The sequence below is a fragment of the Cyphomyrmex costatus genome, unplaced genomic scaffold, assembly GCF_001594065.2.
Source record: "Cyphomyrmex costatus isolate MS0001 unplaced genomic scaffold, Ccosl1.0 scaffold146, whole genome shotgun sequence".
Taxonomy (NCBI): domain Eukaryota; kingdom Metazoa; phylum Arthropoda; class Insecta; order Hymenoptera; family Formicidae; genus Cyphomyrmex; species Cyphomyrmex costatus.
In genome coordinates, this window is record NW_017275457.1 from 875596 (window position 1) to 896142 (window position 20547).

The window sequence follows — 20547 nt, forward strand, 5'->3', positions numbered from 1 at the left end:
GAGAATAAACAATTTTTCATGAAGCAATCTTCGGAAGAATCGATAAACAGATTTTTATTTATTTCAAGTAGACGTCATTATAATGAAATTTTAATTGAAACTTACTTGCTAACATATTTAGCTTCAGAAATAAAAGAGCTGTGAAGAAAAATGAGATCTAAACTTTTGCTAAAGAAAAATCGACTCCGCATTAAAAAATGATCGCGCAAATAGAGTTTGTGAAAGTTATTTACAGCCTTATATATATGTATATGATTACATAGAGATAATGTGTATATATATACGTTGTCAATGCTTAATTTCTTATAAATGTTGCGAAACATTCGACTATTGGTGCTTCCAATCCCCATAAAATTAAAACAACAATTAGATTCAAGAAGGCTATAAATATTTATGGATCTTAGGTACTAATATAATAAGAAAATGCAAAGAAGATTTTACATAGTTTCCGCTTAATATCTAATGATGTAGAAATGTTGTGTATCATGTAATACTGTTAAATCTATAGTGTCAAATTCAACCTAATCGTTATTTAATACTAAAACGGTAATAAAATTTGACGCGATATCATGTCAATTTGATATTGTATATATAGTGTCAAATATAACCACTATTTTAGTATAAAATAACGATATAATTGAGTAGGAGCAGTGGCGACTCACGTTAGGTTAAATTTGACACTATAGGTTTAACAGTGAAGATGCACTATAGTAATTTAATAAAGGAAAGTTAAAATCTGTGGGATCCTAATCTTGAAAAATATCGTATACGAAAAAGCGTACGTTACGTGTACTATAATATTTCTTTAGATTTTCATATGTGATATTCTTCAAGAATAGGGCCCCAGAACTTTATATACGTTAATTGTATTTAATTTGGACAAACAAGTGCCGTTTTTCTAAGTAAGCGTTTTAACTTATCGCATTCAGTACTCGTACATTCAATTATAAATTGAAATTTCTTTATGTTATTAGGAATAACGTAGGCTATATATTAAAATTTTAATATTACATTGTAAAATTTTAATAAGTCTATTTAACTGTTATGATATAAATACAAATAAAGTGTTTGTAAATGGATTTTTTATCGCGTATGTTTTGAATGTTCTAAGAGAACTTTTAGATATCCGTACATTGTCTCATAACAAAAGGTTTTCCGAAAATCAGCATAAAATCCGTTACAAACGTTATTCATAATTGCAATGATTGTCTGGCAAGGCACAAACGTTAAGGTATGCCGAATATTTATTTATAAATCACGGGATGATACCCGCTGTCATACTTCTGCGGATGATATACAGCTTAGATTGCTTGCCAGATTCGTTTGGTACACCGCGCAATCACGACGCCGAATAGATCTCGATGATGGCGTAAATTATTTACAGGACTGACAACTCTGTCAACCGCAATGTAATTCTCGACGCGTATGTAAACAGACAGATATCTCTGACGTACGAGTCTTCTACTTACAACTACTGAAATAATAAAGAACGAAATATGTCATAATTAAGTCACGACTTCGAATATATTTAGAATATATTTCGAATATATTTAGAAAAATTAATTTTAGAAATATTTTATATATAAAAAAGTTAATTATTTATTTCTTATGCATTCCAATAACTGTACCTTTTAATTATAATATAGCATTCATAGCAAAAATTTTTTGAAAAATCTCTAAAAAAGATTTAATTATACTTATACGTAGAAATTGTTTCAGTTATATTATTATATAATATTTAACATTAGATAAATATTAATAATGTTTATTTTCTTGTTAAACCAGTATGTGTTAAAAAGACACGTATATTGCTATTAATTATTGAAAGAAATCTGAATAAACTAACGAAACGTATAACAACCAAATTAATCTTTCTACAATATTAATGAACAAGTGGAATTAGCTGGAGAGATAGCACGTATCCTCATATTTCTAAATTATTTCTTCCGTTGTGTTCCGCGCTCGTTCTATATCATGCTGAGGCGTTCTAATCGACTCAGCAAATAGATGGATTAAATCGTAATGCCTCGTACCATTCTGTAAGAACGAACAGAAATAACTAGTCAACGAAGAAACGTGCGCAAGAGATAGATTGGAGAACGGAAGCGCATCTATAAATATATATAGATGGGCATAGAGAACGATGTATCTATGTCAAATCGGAAGAACTTGTCGAAATGACATTCAGCGCCATGCACACGGCACATAAATACATGTTGAACATCTCACAGCGTAATTTACTGTATTTATCGTTGCTATATATCTCTATATGACAATTAGGAGACATGCAACACTGTGTAGAACGATTCATAGTAACAAAAGGTTTTTTCATCAACGGAATTAAGGGAAAAAAAAAGCTGGAGCTTTGCTGTGATATCCCCGCAAGGCTTCATAGCGAGAATCACACAAGTTCATACGCATTAAACGATGTCCTGCTTGAAACCGAGCACGAAGCTATGAGGCATCTATAATACTAATTAGTTTGCTAGTTCGACCGGCTCGTCTCTGTGTACGTCATTAAAATAGGTTGCACTTCGCCTACGTAGAATAATTTCGGGTGCGAAGGCTTAATGTTCTCGGTGGACTTTCTTTTGGCGGAGAAAAAAAGAAAAGAAAATTCCGACCGGGTAATGTTGCGATGAGTGCACTTAGAGAACCTCTTGTCCTCGAGAAGTTCGGAGTCACCGGTGCGTTTCTCACTAATGAGGAGGAATCAAAGGTACGTTGTGCCATTGGAGGAGGTCCACGTGCATTCAGCAAATCGTCTAGCACACATCTTTGAAGATGGAAATGCAATTAAGTCGTCTCAATTTACTCGCTGTCCTAAGCATCCGGTGTCCTAAATGGATAACGAAAATTTCTTCGGAAATACTTTCTCCGAGCATAAAACAGGTTCCGCTCGTCAATCATACGCGACTGTCGAAGATATTAATACTCAAGGTTTTCACAATAAATTTACAATTGTGCCGAGAGACATTTATATATCTCACACGTTGCGCTTATTTTTACATTTCACTATAATGGTATTATTCAATGGCCGCGTATAATTAAAAGTTTTTACATTAAAATACTGTGTGGTTGTAAATACCCGACCAATTTGTGAGAATTGCGGTTGTTCCTTACAATACATAATTCCAATATTGTTTATTTCGTCGTAATGCTTACAATGTTGTAATTTTAAATGTATTTGCAGAAGCAGTAGAGCTTTCTGAATGTCATTGTTATGTATAAACCAATCAGAATAATGTTCATAAAATTATGCTCGTATTGTGAAACCGCGCTTGCCTCGCTTATTCATGAACCAAAATAGAGGTGATAATAGGTTCTTGACACGCGAAATTGAATGCAATATTAAACGTGATGTATAATTTAGAAGTCAAATTATTCGCATTGTAAAATTGACTTGCGGAAATACATAAATTATTTATTGTGTGTAAATAGCTTGTCAATTTTTAAGATCGGCGAATTCTAGCGAATTCTAACGAGTCCCTGCTTGATTTTTAGCAATTTATTATACCTGATAAAATTTATTTTACTTGTTTTCGTCTGATGCCTATTTTCACTAATATAGAGATCAATTTTAATCTCGGTTCAACTTATTTTTCATTTCTTTCTTAGGACTAAAAAAAGATAAGAAGCAACTTAAATCGAGATTAAAATTAATCTACATTAGTAAAAACGAGCATTAATTGAAATAAAAATATTAACAACATTTTAATTGTAAGGAGCCATTTAAATAATGTAAAAAATTTTAATAAATTAGACCAGAAATTTTAATAAATATTTGTAAGATGCACGCATTAAACGTCAGAATCTGCAAGATGAGTGATGTCATACATTTGATTCGTCTATCGACGGTGAGTAGGGAAATTAACGGGGTTTCCGGATACATTAGCGGATTCTTGGTGCAGCGGAGTATGTACCTTGGCTGCAGTTTCGTCCGCGCTTAAATTCGCGTTTCGTCGGACTGAGGACTCCGGCGACGATGCGTCATACTAATGTACCGTAGCAATATATGGCACTCCGGTGCTGGGGACTTGAATTTTCTTATCCTCCTGACGAAGGTCCGGATATTTTTCGAGATAACTTCTCGCACATGCTTATGCACTGTTGACGATGTCGCGCCGAACTTCAGAGAAGAATATTAGATAAATTAAACATGTTATTAAGGATGTATGAGTCACATCTCAAAACACATTACTAAACATATAAAAATTTTGTAAAAATGTAAAAATTTCACTATTATATTTAAACATCTGTAAAAAATTTGAGTACTATTTTCTTGTTAGTTTAAAAGTTTAGTTTTTTTGTTAGTCTTAATTCTTATGTGTGAATTTAATCAGAAAGTGACATTAAGAAAAACAAATTTTAAACTGATTAAACAGCAATAAATAACAATCAAAAAGTTCTTAATTTAACATTTAGTTAAAAAAAAAACAAAACAAATGTAAATATAACTCCTTGAATTTTAAAATATCAAAACATGTCCTCAAGACCAATAGGAGTCCATCGCTGGATGTTAGGTTGTGAAATAAAATATGATTTTTGCAATTTCAATCTTCATCTACTGGTAACCCATCAGTAATAAATATTTGTGCAAAAGTTTATTTGGATTTTCCACTTATTCGTTTAAAAGTTATTTAATGATTTAAAGTTGTGCAGAAAGATATGGTCACATTTTATTGCATAAAATCATTATAAGCCAAATTATTTGTTTTATTTTTTAGTTAGTCTCAAGATATATTCATGAGCTACTATCAAGATTTTTAATAATAAAATTATTTATTAAAAATTTATTTATTAAATTTTTTTTATTTATGTTGGCTGATATTAATTTATTTTTAGCTGATATTGCATAGACAAACGTTCATAAGTATGACATAATATATTACTACCACGAATTTCTAATTAATGCATATAAAAGACAAATTGCATTTTGTAGAAAAAAAGAATACTGATGAATCCGAACAGGATCAAAGTCAATAAATATATCCTGTAAAATTATACTATTAAAAATTTCGATAATCGGATCTTTCGTTCACTAAAAGCTGCTTAGAACAAAGAGAAAATTTGAGAGCATGTAATAAATTAAGAAAATATGTTTCCACTATTCATAATTCATAAAAACAGGTATTATTATGTAACGTCTACAGTAACGTAATTACATCAATACATCAAATTAATATAATTATAAAATCTTTATAATTATATAAAGATAAAATTTCGCAATAACGTAATGTGTAAATCTAGATCTAGATAATGAAAAAAATGGAAATAAGAAATGGCCATAGCATTAGTGTATTATATACACAATATGTATACCAAGAAGATATGCACGAAAGTTTGCATACATGCATTATATGAATTGTTAATAAAAAAAATATTCTTGAAGCAATGTAATTTTCAAGAATAAACGCATTCCTTTGAGTGCTGCATCGTTTGATCGTAAAATAAGCTTTTACCCTAAATTTTACATCGTGAGTCTAAATCAAACGATACATAAGCAAAACACATTAAAGATGCCGTCTCTTCTTTTGTGGTTCGTATTGTAACTTTACGAGCATGACCATGCATTTGTATGAGCCTGTTGGAATTCATAATTGCGACGATCAAACGAGTAATAATTTACGGAAAATAAACAATTAACTTCTATATAGTTGTACATATGATAAGAAAGTCCTTAATCCACATGGTGGCATAAATATATATAATCGCGTCAAGCTACGAATTTAAAGTAAGATTTAAATATGTGTCAATGTATTTTTTTATGTGTTTTATAAGGTTGCGTTTTTACATTTATAAAAAAATAAGAACACGCAATTAAAATCTTAAACGATAGTGTTACCTCGTGTCATCGTCCAGTGAATTTACATTTTTATTGTAATTCCTGACGTCTCTTTTTTAAAAAGAAATTAGAGAACTTTTTAAGCGTTTTATATAATTACGAGTGAGCGAAAAGTTGTCGTTACATTATTTAATAATATAATTGACAACACACAATACGTGAAATAAAAATATCAAGAGAATATTAAAAAAAATATTCTTAAATTCCATATAGGTATTTAACAAACTCTGAAATTATATCCTGAGATTAGAAACCGGAAGTTCAAGTCTCGCGAGTGTGCAATACGCAACAGGATCAAACTCTGTGTTGCTCAAACCACCCACACACTCTCAAATATATTTCCACTACCATCCCCTCTCTGTATCTCGTTTTACCTCTTGCATTTCGTATACGCGAATCTCGCGAAGTTTTTCGGATTCACGAAGGAAGATGGTTGTTTTCGAATAACGTCCATTAAATGGGACGTAACGGCGGCGCATCAATTAAAATAATCAGGCACCGCGCTAGCAAGACACGCTTCAGCGAGTAGTTTGGCAGCGTTCCTCTTTCCTCCCTTCTCCCTCTCTCACTCTCTCGCTCTTTCTCTCTTTCTCGCAATCCCGGTATAGATATAGGATTCTCGCATGTTCCTGCGTGCGTATATACGACAACGCGGGACACGTTCTAGCGCAATCGTGAGTTATGGACCCGCTCCACGATCGCATAACGAGAGAGAGTTCGCCGCCTCGCTTTTCCATCACTTTTCATGATCCAGCCTTATGATCTCCCCCAGCATCCGGCCCGAAGAAACCTGGAACCATGCGAGGAAAATGGAGGAAGAAGGAAGGAAATCGCAAGTGTTTACGCGATTTATTATAGCGACGTCAGCCGCAGAGTTGTGAACGTCGAAAGGAAATGTACAGGTGTTTTTGCAGGTGCGAACAGTCTGGAAGATAACGACACATTCGTATGTACATGCAAGGGTACATTTATCTTGACCAACGTAGACTTTAACAGGCCGCTGTTTACGTAATCGAGCTCGTTTGCGCTTTACGCTCGCTCGACCGACACGCCGACGATGTGACGGGCGCATAATCTCCCCGACGTATACACGCCTGCTACTGAACTTGTCTAATTGATGACTTTGTCTCATGGAAAGTTAGATTTAATAAAGTCGATGGAAATAGACGATACAGCATTAGTGAACGGAATATCACTTATAAGACATGATCAACGCGATGTTGCAAGTGCTTTAAAGCGTTTTTTTTTTTTTATATTGGTCGATTTGTCGTAAAACTTTTTCGTTAAACGCTTCAAAGCATCTGTAGTAAAAAGTAGACTTGCAGCCCTAAATAAATGTAGATCACTTAAATACTTAAAAGGTTACGATACAAGTGGCTCTTCCTGCAATCAATAATTTTAATAAACTTTGGATTTTTCGAAATACCCTTAATACCCACTATTGTTTTCGAGAATTTTGAAATGTTTTTATAATGAAATTTTTTAATGTCAAAGCTTATAAATTTGACTGTGTTTAATGTAAAAAAAGTTATTTTTCTATTAACAATTATCGTATTTAGTCATTAAGAATAAATAGGTATTTTAAACATTTTTCTATTTCTTCATCAGTATTTTGAAATATAAGATTTTCAAAAAATCTAACAAGGGAACACAATCAACTGTTCCCTTCCGACTTTGATAAGCTTTTAATATGTTGTTCTATGAACATAAATAAGAGATACGTATTTTTTTTCATATTGCACATTAAAAAGGAATAAAACCACCTTTAAAAAATTTTGCAGACTGAAAACTGAATGGCTTCAAAAGTATTTTAGAACTATAATAAAAAATTTTCATAAATTAATAATTTATTATAAAAAAATAAAAATTTTTTTATTACACAGAAGACAGTTGGTTATGTTCCCTTATAAGTACATCATTATTAAAATGCTTTTGAAATTATATATAAATATTGTTACGGATTTTTACCATTCTGACAATATCTACGCTTAAAAAAATGAAATTGTATTTTTTATTTATAAAAAATACCTATAAAAAATATTTTTTATTTTGATTTATATTATACATATTTAATATCTCAAAATCGGAAAGGGGAAAAAAGCATTTAAACTAGTCTTCTTATTAAAAATGTAATCATACTTTTGAGTTATATGCTTATATTAAGTTATATACTTTCTTCTCTCATACATAACAAATTCTCTCAACTGTTTCATGTTCTTTTCTGAAAGTGTTCTGACTTACGGCGTTAATAAAAGTAATATCAGCTATAAAAGAAATATAATAAAAACACTGCTTTGATTCGCTTTGAATTCGCTTTGACGTATAAAGAAAGAGTTTTTTTATGAAATCTATATCACATAAAAAGAGTTTCTTTTGTGACGTGAACAAAGAGACACAAGGGATTACAGTAAATGCGAAATAAAACACATTAAATTTCAGTAAAGTAACGCGAGATGCATATCTCTCCACACGCTTGCCAATAGTGTTCATTAACGCTAATTAATCGCGAGTTATTTTGATAATCAACCGCATCACAGCTCTAATTTTAGCATCGCATTGTTATCGGGCTCGTTTTTGCGAACATTTCCCTCGAGCGATGAGTACCGCAACGCTAGGATTTCGTCTCGCGATTCATCAAGTGGACGTATGAACGATTACCATCGTGTCTTTCGCGGTGTTCTCTCTTGCAGAAGCTTTCAGTAACCGATACTAATTAACCCGCCGATAATTTTGGACGTTTTATGCTTGATGAATAGTGAAAAGATTTCAGTTATATCGGTTTCATTATTTTTTTCTGTGATATATTAAGAGAATATTTTAAACTAAAAAATTTTTTAAACTTTTTTTGATACTTTTCTTTAGATGTTTTTAAGTCTTATCTCTCTATTTCAAAAATATATTTCTCAAAAATATTTTTATGTTTAAAAAACTGATAGAATTATAATCATTTGATTAAAATAAATCAAACAGTTTAAACGAAAATTCTTAATGTATTTACAAAGATAAAAATCAAAGTAAAAAAAGTTTTTTTAGGAGCACAAAAAAATGCTGCGTAATTTTGGAATGCGGTTTAAATATATGTACTTCGTAAATATATGTAATTCTGTACTTCGTTAAGATCTTATCTTACAGCAGAGTGAACATTGTATAAATCCATTAAATTCAGATTTAATAATAAAAAATTACAAGATAAATGATAATTAGGCATTCACTGATTTATGCATCGATCGATAAATTATAATTAAGCATTCACTGATTTATGCAGTGTTTTTTCGTATTTTATACTTCGCTTGACTCTGTCGTATACACGGTTGCCACGTTTTCAACTAGTGTCCTTAAGATCGTCATTTCTGCCGGAGATGCCATTACTCCGAAATTCTTCGACTGTTACTGTATCGTAGTGATCTCTCTAAAAAAAGTTAATAGATTTTTGAACCTCTCACCGGAGACACATTTTTCAAAATCGGAGGAAAATCAACGTACGTATACAAAAGTGAAAAAGGCATTATCTATATCATATTATTTTATCACTATCATATTTCTAAAAATCATCAAAGTTTAGAACGGTTAACGTAGAATTTTCTGGGGACGTTATTTGTATATATGTTATTTGTATATATGTATCACGAAGTGATCGCGTGTAACATCGTGTCGTCGATTGTGTTATTTAAATTACTAAACTCGAGTAAATATATATTGAGAACGAAAATTGGCTACTAGAACGCATACTGGAAAATCAGAAAAATATAGGTGACTTTTCCACATTAAGCTATTTCATCCTACTATTATATAATTGATTATAAAAAAGGTTGCTGGTCCTTTCATATCATGCCGTGTTTGTTTTGCACGCATTTTTAACTTATAAGCGTAGAATGGTAGTTCATTTCAAGTATTATTAGAGTTTAGTGATTTAAGACCCAATTTTACAACTGATGGTTAACTCTAATTCTAGAATTGGAAAGAGCTGAGAAATAAGTTAAACCACGGTTAAGAGTTAATCGTGAGTTGTGAAAATGGGCCTAAATGTAGCTTGTTTTGAAGGGACTATTTGCCTGCGTGTATACTCCGTCAACTTCGTCAAAATTTTATAAGCAATGCTTTGTGCTTTCATAAAAAGTATGTAAAATAGCACATCTTAAGACCGCTTAAGATCGATACATTTACAAACTAAGAGCAATGAAACAGATTCATACGATATGTATGCTGAAATACAAATTTGATCGTTAATTGCAGTGATATTATTTTTAATCAATAAATGTTCTATTTTTTCTTCAAAAAAAAAAAAAAATAAAAAAAAACTTGATTATTTTATTATTAGCATTTTCCTTTTTGGTTAAACGCAATAAGATTTTCAAATATATTCTTAAGAGCTGTCTTTATGCAACCTGCAATTTATATTTAAATAATATATTCATAATTTAATGTATCGTGTAATACGAAAAACAATTGAAGATTGCTTTTTGTATATAAGTATGCAAAATGCATACTTATAAAATATTTAAATATGCACACACATAAAATTACATTAAAAATTTATAAATAAGTTGTCCTTTGTATTTTTCTTTTACATAATCGGAAGACTTGTTATCCTAAAATCTGTGTGCGCGCGCGCGTGTGTGTACGTGTGACATTACAGATCAATACATTTCAAAAGAATACTTAAATTCAAATCGAACAATATTCTTGACTTTGTCTCACAAAGTTATAATTGGTTCTTTCGTTACTGTGCTCATATATATCAAATTAAAACAAATAAACTGTTAGGTAAATAAATACTAACAGTTCAAAATATAAAAATAATTACGACATTAAGTGGATAAACTTTATTTATAAATAAATTTAAATTGGATTTATTTCTCTTCGTAACGTTTTTTTTTAAACTTTAATTTAGACTCTAATTAATTTAAAATACTGCTATCGCACGTAAATTTTGACTATTCAAATTAAAATTAACAATAAACCTCCCAGGTCAAGAATAAATTGAGCAATAATGGTTGTTAAATATATCTATAAATTTATTATAATGATAACATTAATATATGGTACGTTCCGTTATATTAATGTTATCATTATAATCAATTTATAGATATATTTAACAACCATTATTGCTCAATTTATTCTTGACCTGGGAGGTTTATTGTTAATTTTAATTTGTTAATTTATTTGAGCTGTTTATAATTCAATTTCAATTTTTGACTATTCAAATCATAAAAAAATTTATAGGTTTAGTCATTTCTCACAGAAGAGCAGGTGGTATTATGATTTACTATTAGTCTTTTACATAAAACTTGATTAATAACCAAATTTAAATTTAAATCTAAATAGTTATATTCAAAATAGTGGCTGCGTTCAGTAGGAAAAGCGACTTCACTCGTTTCTAAACTCAAAAAAAAAAAAGTTACGAAATTTATTAAGATGCTATTTAAACATTACTTAAGAAAAATTATTGATATTATTTTAAAAAATGTGCCGATTATATAATATTCGAGAAAAGAAACGGAAATAGAAATGTAACCTCTGAAAAAAATCAAAAAATTGATTTTGTTTTAAAAATAAATTAAAAAATTAAAAGAAAGTAAAATATTATAGGAATATGCAAATGTATATACATATATGTCTACACAACTTTTTCTACAGACTATTCAGTATTAAAAATTTATTGTGCAATGTTAGAGATTCTCTAATCAAAGTAGCCATAATAAAGAGTCCGACATTTTTCATCAAAATTGTATGAGAAAGGATATATTTTATTTTGCTCTATAATAGTGTGGAAGGGAAAAGTATGGTTTATTTCGCTCTGCAATGATGCGAAACAGAGAAAAATATGTGCAAAGGCAATCTCTAGCTGAAGTGAATTTAATGTCACAGGTTGTTATCTCATGGCCAGATTATGATTAGAGAGTCTCTATTGTCTAATTCATAGAGCATAAATAATAGAGTAACAGTAGGTTATATCTGATAAATTTTTCTGATAAATTTTTCGATAAAATTTGTCGGTTCATCTGATAATTATGAAAACTTTAGAGGGTCACATTAGCAAACAGCCATGCTGTTGATTAACTTTGTATAACTCAAACTGTGTACAAATAAAATGTTAAATAATAAACAACACACACGAATATACACATATCGTGTGATATACGCTTAAGTTAAGAAAACTGTGGAAATACGTATAATTATAATAGATGCTAAAACGTATCTAAAAAATATTTCGTAATGCTTGAAAGTAAAAATGTATTACAATAAACGCTGATTATTATATATTGGCATATTAATGTCGCAGTGTACCGAGCAACTGAATAAATAATAAATAAATCACACACAACTTGGAATTATTTATTCAGTTCCATAATAGTCAGCATTTATTATAACGCATTTTTACTTTCAAACATTTCAAAATGTTTATAAAGTATCCACATTTTCATATTTTAATTACACATACTTCCATATTTTTCTTAAACTTGATTGTATTATCACATGAATATATATATATATATATATATAAATACGAGATAAGAGACTTGTAATGTCTCTCAGTTTTTGAACATGGCCGGAGACACTACCGCGTCTCCTGATATATATATATTCATGTGATAATACAATCAAGTTTAAGAAAAATATGGAAGTATGTGAATTAAAATATGAAAAAATATATATATACCGTATTGTAGTAAACAACACACGAATATATATATATTTACTATAATACGGTTCACTATCTAAATTCTATATAACGGAGATATAAAGAGAAATTATTATGTATGGCCGTAATACTACTACCTTCTCTTCCATAGATTATTGATAATATTAAAACATGAATTAGTTAGAAACAATTATTTATAAGCAATTTATAAAAAAAGTACAAACTCAATATTTATTAATTTTTATAATAATATATTATTTATAAATAAATTAAGATATCATGGGTGTTCTATTTATATCTTTAAAATATAAGTAAATTACTTATACTTCACGATTGTTAATGTGTATGAATTAATATTATTCATTTTTTTGTAAACTAAAATCAAATTTTCCTTTTATTCTACGTCTCGTATTTATAATAATTTGTTCAATTTCACGATAAAATTTATGACAATTCGATAATAATTTAAATATGCGTTTGAACAGAATTCCTAAAGTTTTGGCCAAAAGTTAAAATTGAAATTTAGTTTAATAATCTAACTTCTACTTTTCAAGTATGTTATATGTTGCTGTGACATCTGTACAAGCATAATATATATAGTATATACATAATATATATACATTATTTTGTAGGTACATCGAGCATTCAGATTCTTCATCATTACTATAAGAAGAAATCAAAAGATGATTATTTTAAATAATACAATGAAGAAGACGGCATTTCTTTTCATTATCATTGCTACCATAATCGGCCTATCAGAAATGTATCTATCAAACGGATACAGCAATATTCCTAGCGACAATACGGAAACACCTGGAATAATAAATATATTTAGGCTGATAAAAGGAGTCCTGTATAGCTCCATAGAGAGCGTAGAGTTCTTAGGCAAACAAGTATGGGAGACAACACCGAAAGATGGAGATACATTTGATTTTATAGTGATTGGAGCTGGTACTGCCGGCGCGACTGTAGCTGGGAGATTGAGCAGGAATCCTAAACTTAAAGTACTACTGATCGAAGATGGAACATATGAAAATTTATACATGGATATCCCGTTAGTTCCTGGCTTACTACAAATGACCAAGATAAATCGATATTATGTACCGAAACCAGGCAATAAGTACTGTCAAGGCATGGTAGGCAATACTTGTGTTTGTTCAACAGCAAAAGTTCTTGGCGGAGGTAGCGTAATAAATTTTATGGCAGCTACTAGAGGAAATGCGAAGGATTACGATCGCTGGGCCGAAATGGGAAACGAGGGCTGGGCATATAAAGATGTCCTTAAGTATTTTAAAAAATTGGAAACAATGGAAATCCCGGAACTAATACCGGATACTAAATATCATGGTACCAAAGGACCAGTACATATCACCCAACCAAAATTTCGCACGGGTGTGGCAGAAGAATTTATAAAAGCTGCTAAGGAGAAGGGATATCCACTGGTAGATTATAACGGGAAAGAAGAAATAGGATTCTCATACGTACAGACTACAATTATGAACAGCACCCGCATGAGCAGCAACAGAGCGCATTTATTTTCTGTGCACGATCGCAAAAATTTTCACGTAACTCTTGAAAGTACGGTGACAAAACTGTTGATCGATTCTAGCACAAAACAAACAACCGGGGTAGAATTTGTTAAGAATAATAAAACTATACGTGTGTCTGCGAACAAAGAAGTGATTTTATGTGCAGGTGCTTTTGGATCACCTCAGTTATTGATGTTATCCGGTATCGGACCAAAGAAACATCTTACCGAATTAGGTATAAACGTCATCCAAGATGCACCAGTCGGCGAGAACTTGATGGATCATGTAGCCTTCTTCGGATCATCGTGGGTAATAAATGCATCATCGATGAGTTTAGAAACGACCAACCTGCTCAACCCTATGAATCCACATATGGCAGATTATTTACTAAAGCGAAAAGGACCGTTCACGATCCCGGGTGGATTAGAAATTATCGGTTACGTTGATACAAAACACCCGGAAAAACGTGACGGTTTACCAGATGTCGAACTAATGTTTGGCGGTGGTACATTTAAAGATGAATTTGCTTTTCCACTTATGTTAGGTTTTAAACAGTATTTACGTGAAGAATGGCATAAATACATTGGCACACAAGGTTGGAGCCTTGCAACAGTATTGATGAAACCAAAAAGTCGTGGTCGATTAACATTATTGGCTAATGACATTAATGTTAAGCCAGAGATTATGCTGAATTATTTCGATGATCCGAGTGATATAAAGACAATGATCGCTGGTATTAAAACTGCAATAAGTTTCGGTCAAACAAAGACGATGCAAGCATTAAATTCTCAATTGATAAACATTCCTTATGCTGAATGCAAATATGAATATGATTCCGATGCTTACTGGGAATGCGCGTTAAGGACCATAGGTACCACGATTTTCCACTATTCAGGAACTTGCAAAATGGGAAAAAAAGGAGACCCTACCGCTGTCGTTGATCCTAAATTAAAGGTATTTCTTGGAAAAACGTACTGATTATTGACTAGAAGTATAATAAGTAGTGTATTATGCAAGGATGTATTTTTAATTTACATATTGTATAATGTGTTGCAGGTGTATGGTATTAAAGGATTACGAGTGGTAGATGCGTCTATCATGCCTGAAATTATATCGGGACATATAAACATACCTGTATATATGATTGCTGAAAAAGCTGTGGATATGATTAAAGAAGAATGGGGTTACTTTAAAAAGTCAGAATTATAGAAATCGATTTTTGTAATTACATTATTTTATTATATTTTTAATACTATTGGTACTTCACAATTATAATAATAATTCGTGTAAATATAATGATTAAAGGATAAACAAAGCTCTCGATATCGAAACAATATAGAGGATAATATAAGAATAATATAAATCCGAGAGCCAAGGAAATATAAAATTTAAATTTTTCTGTATATAAAAAAATTCAGAGTATAATTAAATTTCGTATGCATACATATCCTAACATGTTTCGGCTCCTGGATCGAGTCTTCTTCAGATGTAATAAGATCTGTAGTATCGCAGTTACAAAAAATTGTTAGTATTGATTGATCACACTTTTCATCGTTGTGATAACCATATAATTCTTATATTAACATTGTTAGACATACAGCATGAGTACTGTCATGAATATCGAATCTGCAAACATTCGATTTATCAATCCATTGCCAGCATATTCGTTCTCTCAGAGAGTCGCTCATCAGTAAACACACTACAAAAAAGCGATGTAATGTTTTGTAACTGCGATACTACGGATCTTTACATCTAAAGAAGGCTCGATCCAGGAGCCGAAACATGTTATGATATGTATGCATACGAAATTTAATTATACTCTGAATTTTTTTATATACAGAAAAATTTTAATTTTATGTTTTGTTGGCTCTCGGATTTGTTTTTATATTATCCTCTATAAATATAATGATATATCATTCGTGATATAGTTTTTGAAAAAGGATTGAACTCAAGACATAATTTGAATATCAGTCAAATTCATAAATCTGTAAAAGATATTTAAGAAAAGTTTTAATATTTTACTATCGTGACTTAAAATTTTATTCATGTAATTTATATTTATATATAGTTAAAAATATAATAATAAAAAATATTTGTAAACAAGTAAAATGTAAATATGTAAATTAATATATAAATAATCAACTCTTAGTATTGAAAAAATATAATGAATAGGTAAAAGACTAATAAGAGTCAAATATATAAGATTAAAAATTGTATCGACACAAATATATTGACTTAATTATATAAAAAAATTAACATAAAAATTAAACATTAATTAAAATTAATACATAAGTATTTATTTTCTTAGAATCATGAGATATCTATGCAACCGGTCATCCAATCGCTTGATGAATATCCAGGTTTCTCAGAACAGTCACTCAATTTTTCTATTAGTCTTAAAAGTTTTGTACATAAAAAATGTACAAAAAATATAAGATTTTTTGTACATTTTTTACTAATTCTTAATTAAAACCGTCTCTAGTCTGCTATAATGCTTTATTTCGTATTTAAATTTTGTCATCTGATGATGGCCAAAATCCGTGGTCGAAACATGTAATGCGCTTTTTACTATAATAATAAATAATAATAATAATAATATGATTGTTTATTATTCAACATTACATTTTATTAATGTTTAATTTTTATGTTAATTTTTTTATATAGTTAACCATTGACGAAAAAGTCTCAAAATCTAATCAAACTTCCAATGCCGTTTTATATTTCTGCAATTCAATTAATTCTATTGTATTATATTTTTTTCCTTCTCCGTCTTTTGCATATTTGTTACGGTAGATATATCAAATATTGATTAATTTGACAGCATACCATTAAATTAATTAATATACGTATATGTAATTATTAAAATAAACTTTTGTACAATACTGTATATAATATAATACGAAATAAGAATTTTTTAAAAGTCATTGATCATCATAATCGAAGAAAATTCTTGTAAATGGAATAATTTGCATTCTTGATAATCAAAACAATGTATTGTATACTAATTTATACTTGCAGTATTGTGATGTATGCATTACCTATTAAATACAAAAAGGTTTTTAGTAAAAAATAGAAAAATGAATATACTACTTATGCGTAAATATATTTATCGATTTTGCATTTGCGTATATGTATGTTTCAACAATCTGTTAATACATTAAAATAAAAAATATATTACACAAAAAATATACAGTATAAAAAAAAATAATAAACCATTTTTGTTTAATGAATTTTTCAGTATCAGTTATTTAAAATATTTGAACACACACACACACGTAAAAATAAACTAATAATATTTTCAACAAACTACAGTAAAATAAAATATTAAAGAATATCAGTATTCAGTACATAGAAAAACCTGTAGTGTTTGTGTTTTGTTACTTGACATCAAAGTACTGAAAAGTAAAATTGCAATATCAGTTATTATGTGTATTAGGATATTAGCGTCACTATAGGTAACGGTGGATTAATAAGTAAATGAACGATTCTATAAATAATTTAATAAATAAATGAATAATTTTACAAATAATCAATTCGCAATCTGATAGTGAAAATATTAAGAAAGGTATATCTACAAACACCATACTTATACTATCTTTTCCTCTACTGAAATTTCAATTCGAATAGGAGATATGTATTTTTAGAAGACAAAACATTCATCTATATAAAAAAAAACTATGTTTTCTTAATGTAGATAATAAAACTGAAAAAGTTTAAAACTTTAATCAATAATGTCTGTTTAATCAATAATGTCAGTTTCATCTGTCGGGAGTAATAAACTATTAAACGGAAGAACTAGTGAGCCTCTATTATCTGAACCATTCGGTTATTAATAATTGCTTTATCGTAAGCCTCTATTATCTGAATCATTCGATTATCAATAATTGCTAACATTTGAATAAACAAAGTTTTGCTATATATATGACGGTTAGTCACATACTATTCCTTCGTTCTATTTAGAAAAACTTTAACGATTCACGTACCAACTACTATATTTAAATATACTGTATAAGATGACGAGTCTTCTCCGCGGTTTTATTTTGAGTGTCGTGATTAGCTTACTACAGTCTCAGAGGCAACTACCGTTAAATTGGTATCACAGACTTTATGGTAACAATGGATTAAAATTGACCAATATAATCGACCTGTTAAATAATAAAAAAATGGATTTTTTGAAGCAAAGTCAACGTTTTCGAAGTCAAGAAATGTCGGATATGACACCACAATACAATGAAACATTCGATTTCATAGTAATTGGTGCTGGTACGGCCGGCGCTACAATAGCGACAAGGCTAAGCGAAATTCCTGAAATCAAAATATTATTGATTGAAGCTGGCTTCCACGAAAGCTTTATCATGGGCATGCCTAGTATAATACCCATGCTATCTTCGAACAGTGATATCAATTGGAACTACACAACTAAGTCATCTGACAAATACTGTCTTGGTATGAAAGATAACAGTTGCACTTTGCCGGCGGGAAAAATAATCGGCGGCACTAGCGTGCTAAATTATATGCTAGCCACTAGAGGCAATGCTGAAGACTATGATCGTTGGGCTGAAATGGGGAATAAAGGTTGGGCATACAAGGATATTCTTGAGTACTTTAAAAAGCTGGAAACAACGAATTTGAAGTCGGATATTGCCTATCATAATACTAACGGACCAGTACATATCAATTATTTGCCACCTACCCCGTTGGCACAGGCTTTTGTAACAGCTGGCAAGGAACTAGGATATTCATCAGTAGATTTCAACGGAAAAGATCAAATAGGATTCTCATATCTGCAGTACACAATGAAGGACGGTACTCGTATGAGTAGCAATAGGGCGTACTTGCATCCCATACGCAATCGCAAGAATCTTCATGTAACTTATCAAAGCACAGTGGCAAAAGTGCTGATCGATTCTAACACAAAGCGTTCAGTCGGCGTGGAGTTTACTAAAAATGGTCAAATTATCCGTGTATTTGCGAGTAAAGAGGTTATTCTGTCTGCAGGTGCAATCAAGTCGCCTCAGTTGTTGATGTTATCAGGTATTGGACCAGAAAAACATCTTACCGAACTCGGGATAAACGTCATTCAAAATGCGCCAGTCGGTAAAAACCTCATGGATCATGCAGCCTTCTTAGGATTGACATGGAAATCAAATTCAATGAATTCACAATTCAATTCTATTAAACCACACATAACGAATTCTCTTACAAAGTGGAGAAAACCGTTAACAAGTAGAGTCGAAGCCGTTGGTTTTATCAATACAGAACAACCAGAAAAGCGTAACGGTTTACCGAACATCGAATTATTATTTGCTAGTGGTCCAATAATAGAAGATCTAATTCTTTCAAGAATATTAAATCTTAAAAACTCATTACGTCAACAATGGAAACATAGTGACGGGCATGACTGGTTCGTTGGACCAATATTATTAAAACCAAAAAGTCGTGGTCGCATAACGTTATTAGCTAATGACATTAATGTCAAGCCAGATATCGTACTAAATTATTTCGATAATCCTGATGATGTCAAAACTATGCTCGCGGGTATTAGAGCTGCATTAAGTATTGGTTATACAAAGACGATGAAGACATTCAATTCTAAATTGTCAAATATTACTTATACTGAATGTAATGACTACGAATATGACTCTGATGCTTATTGGAAATGTGCGATGAGGATAATGACTTCCACGGTGTTCCATTATTCAGGAACTTGTAAAATGGGAGCAAAAGGAGATCCAACTGCTGTCGTCGATCCTGAATTAAAGGTATTTGCTATGAAACATATAATACAATAGAATTCGCGTAATATACATATAATAATAAGGGATATGGCGTAAAAGTATTTATGAGTTTATATGCAACGTTTTGCAGGTGATTGGTATTCAAGGGTTACGAGTGGCAGATGCATCCATCATGCCTGAAATTGTATCGGCACATCCAAATATACCTATTTATATGATCGCTGAAAAAGCTGCGGATACGATCAAAGAAAAATGGGGATATTTGAAGAAATCGAACTAGATATTTCTTGCGAAGTCATTGCACGTTATTTAAGCTATGTCCTACCAATGTAAACTTAATTTTAATTTCTCGGGTAATTCAATTTACTCTTCACATTATCTATTTTAATTCTAAGAATTAGACAAAAATAATATGTTAAACTGTGAGATTAAAAGTTAATCTTACATTACAGCATTGGTAGAATCGAGTCTTAATTTATGACGATATTATAAACGATACTGGATGCAATGTCGATTGATGTCATAAGTAAGAAATTTACAAAGATTAAAAATAAATAATATTATAATTTAGCATTTCAATATAGATTTTACTTTTGTCACAAACGCCACACATGTATGAGCGTTCTGCGGAGCAAATAACTTGATCGAGGGAGAATCTCTTCGCAAGCTGTTACAGAGTAAGTATGTACACAGTGCACGTGATGCGAGTTGGCATGGCTGAAGCTTTCACACGCCCGAAGTAACCATATCGTGACAACTTGTCGACAGTGATACAACTCTGCTACTGCTCGG

At 30.6% G+C, this 20547-nt stretch overlaps 2 protein-coding genes across 2 annotated transcripts; both read left to right on the plus strand.

Moving 5' to 3' along the window:
- Positions 1-13156: 13156 nt before the first annotated feature.
- On the plus strand, positions 13157-15226 carry LOC108783229 (glucose dehydrogenase [FAD, quinone]-like). Its single transcript, XM_018551745.1, has 2 exons — positions 13157-14971; positions 15074-15226. Exons 1-2 carry the CDS (start codon positions 13172-13174, stop codon positions 15224-15226), a joined length of 1953 nt encoding a protein of 650 aa, XP_018407247.1. The 5' UTR covers positions 13157-13171.
- Positions 15227-17991: 2765 nt separating this feature from the next.
- Positions 17992-20102, plus strand: LOC108783230 (glucose dehydrogenase [FAD, quinone]-like; the record flags this gene model as incomplete). The annotated part of the gene is made up of 2 exons (XM_018551746.1): positions 17992-19779; positions 19886-20102. Coding segments are annotated over 2 exons (1938 nt in total), but the record flags the coding sequence as incomplete, so codon positions are not given.
- Positions 20103-20547: the final 445 nt, after the last annotated feature.

Excerpts from the sequence above, each read along its gene's own strand:
- LOC108783229 (XM_018551745.1), top strand. The coding sequence starts at position 13,172 with ATGATTATTTTAAATAATACAATGAAGAAGACGGCATTTCTTTTCATT. Across the intron at positions 14,972-15,073 it reads TCGTTGATCCTAAATTAAAG|GTGTATGGTATTAAAGGATT; the intron begins GTATTTCTTGGA and ends AATGTGTTGCAG.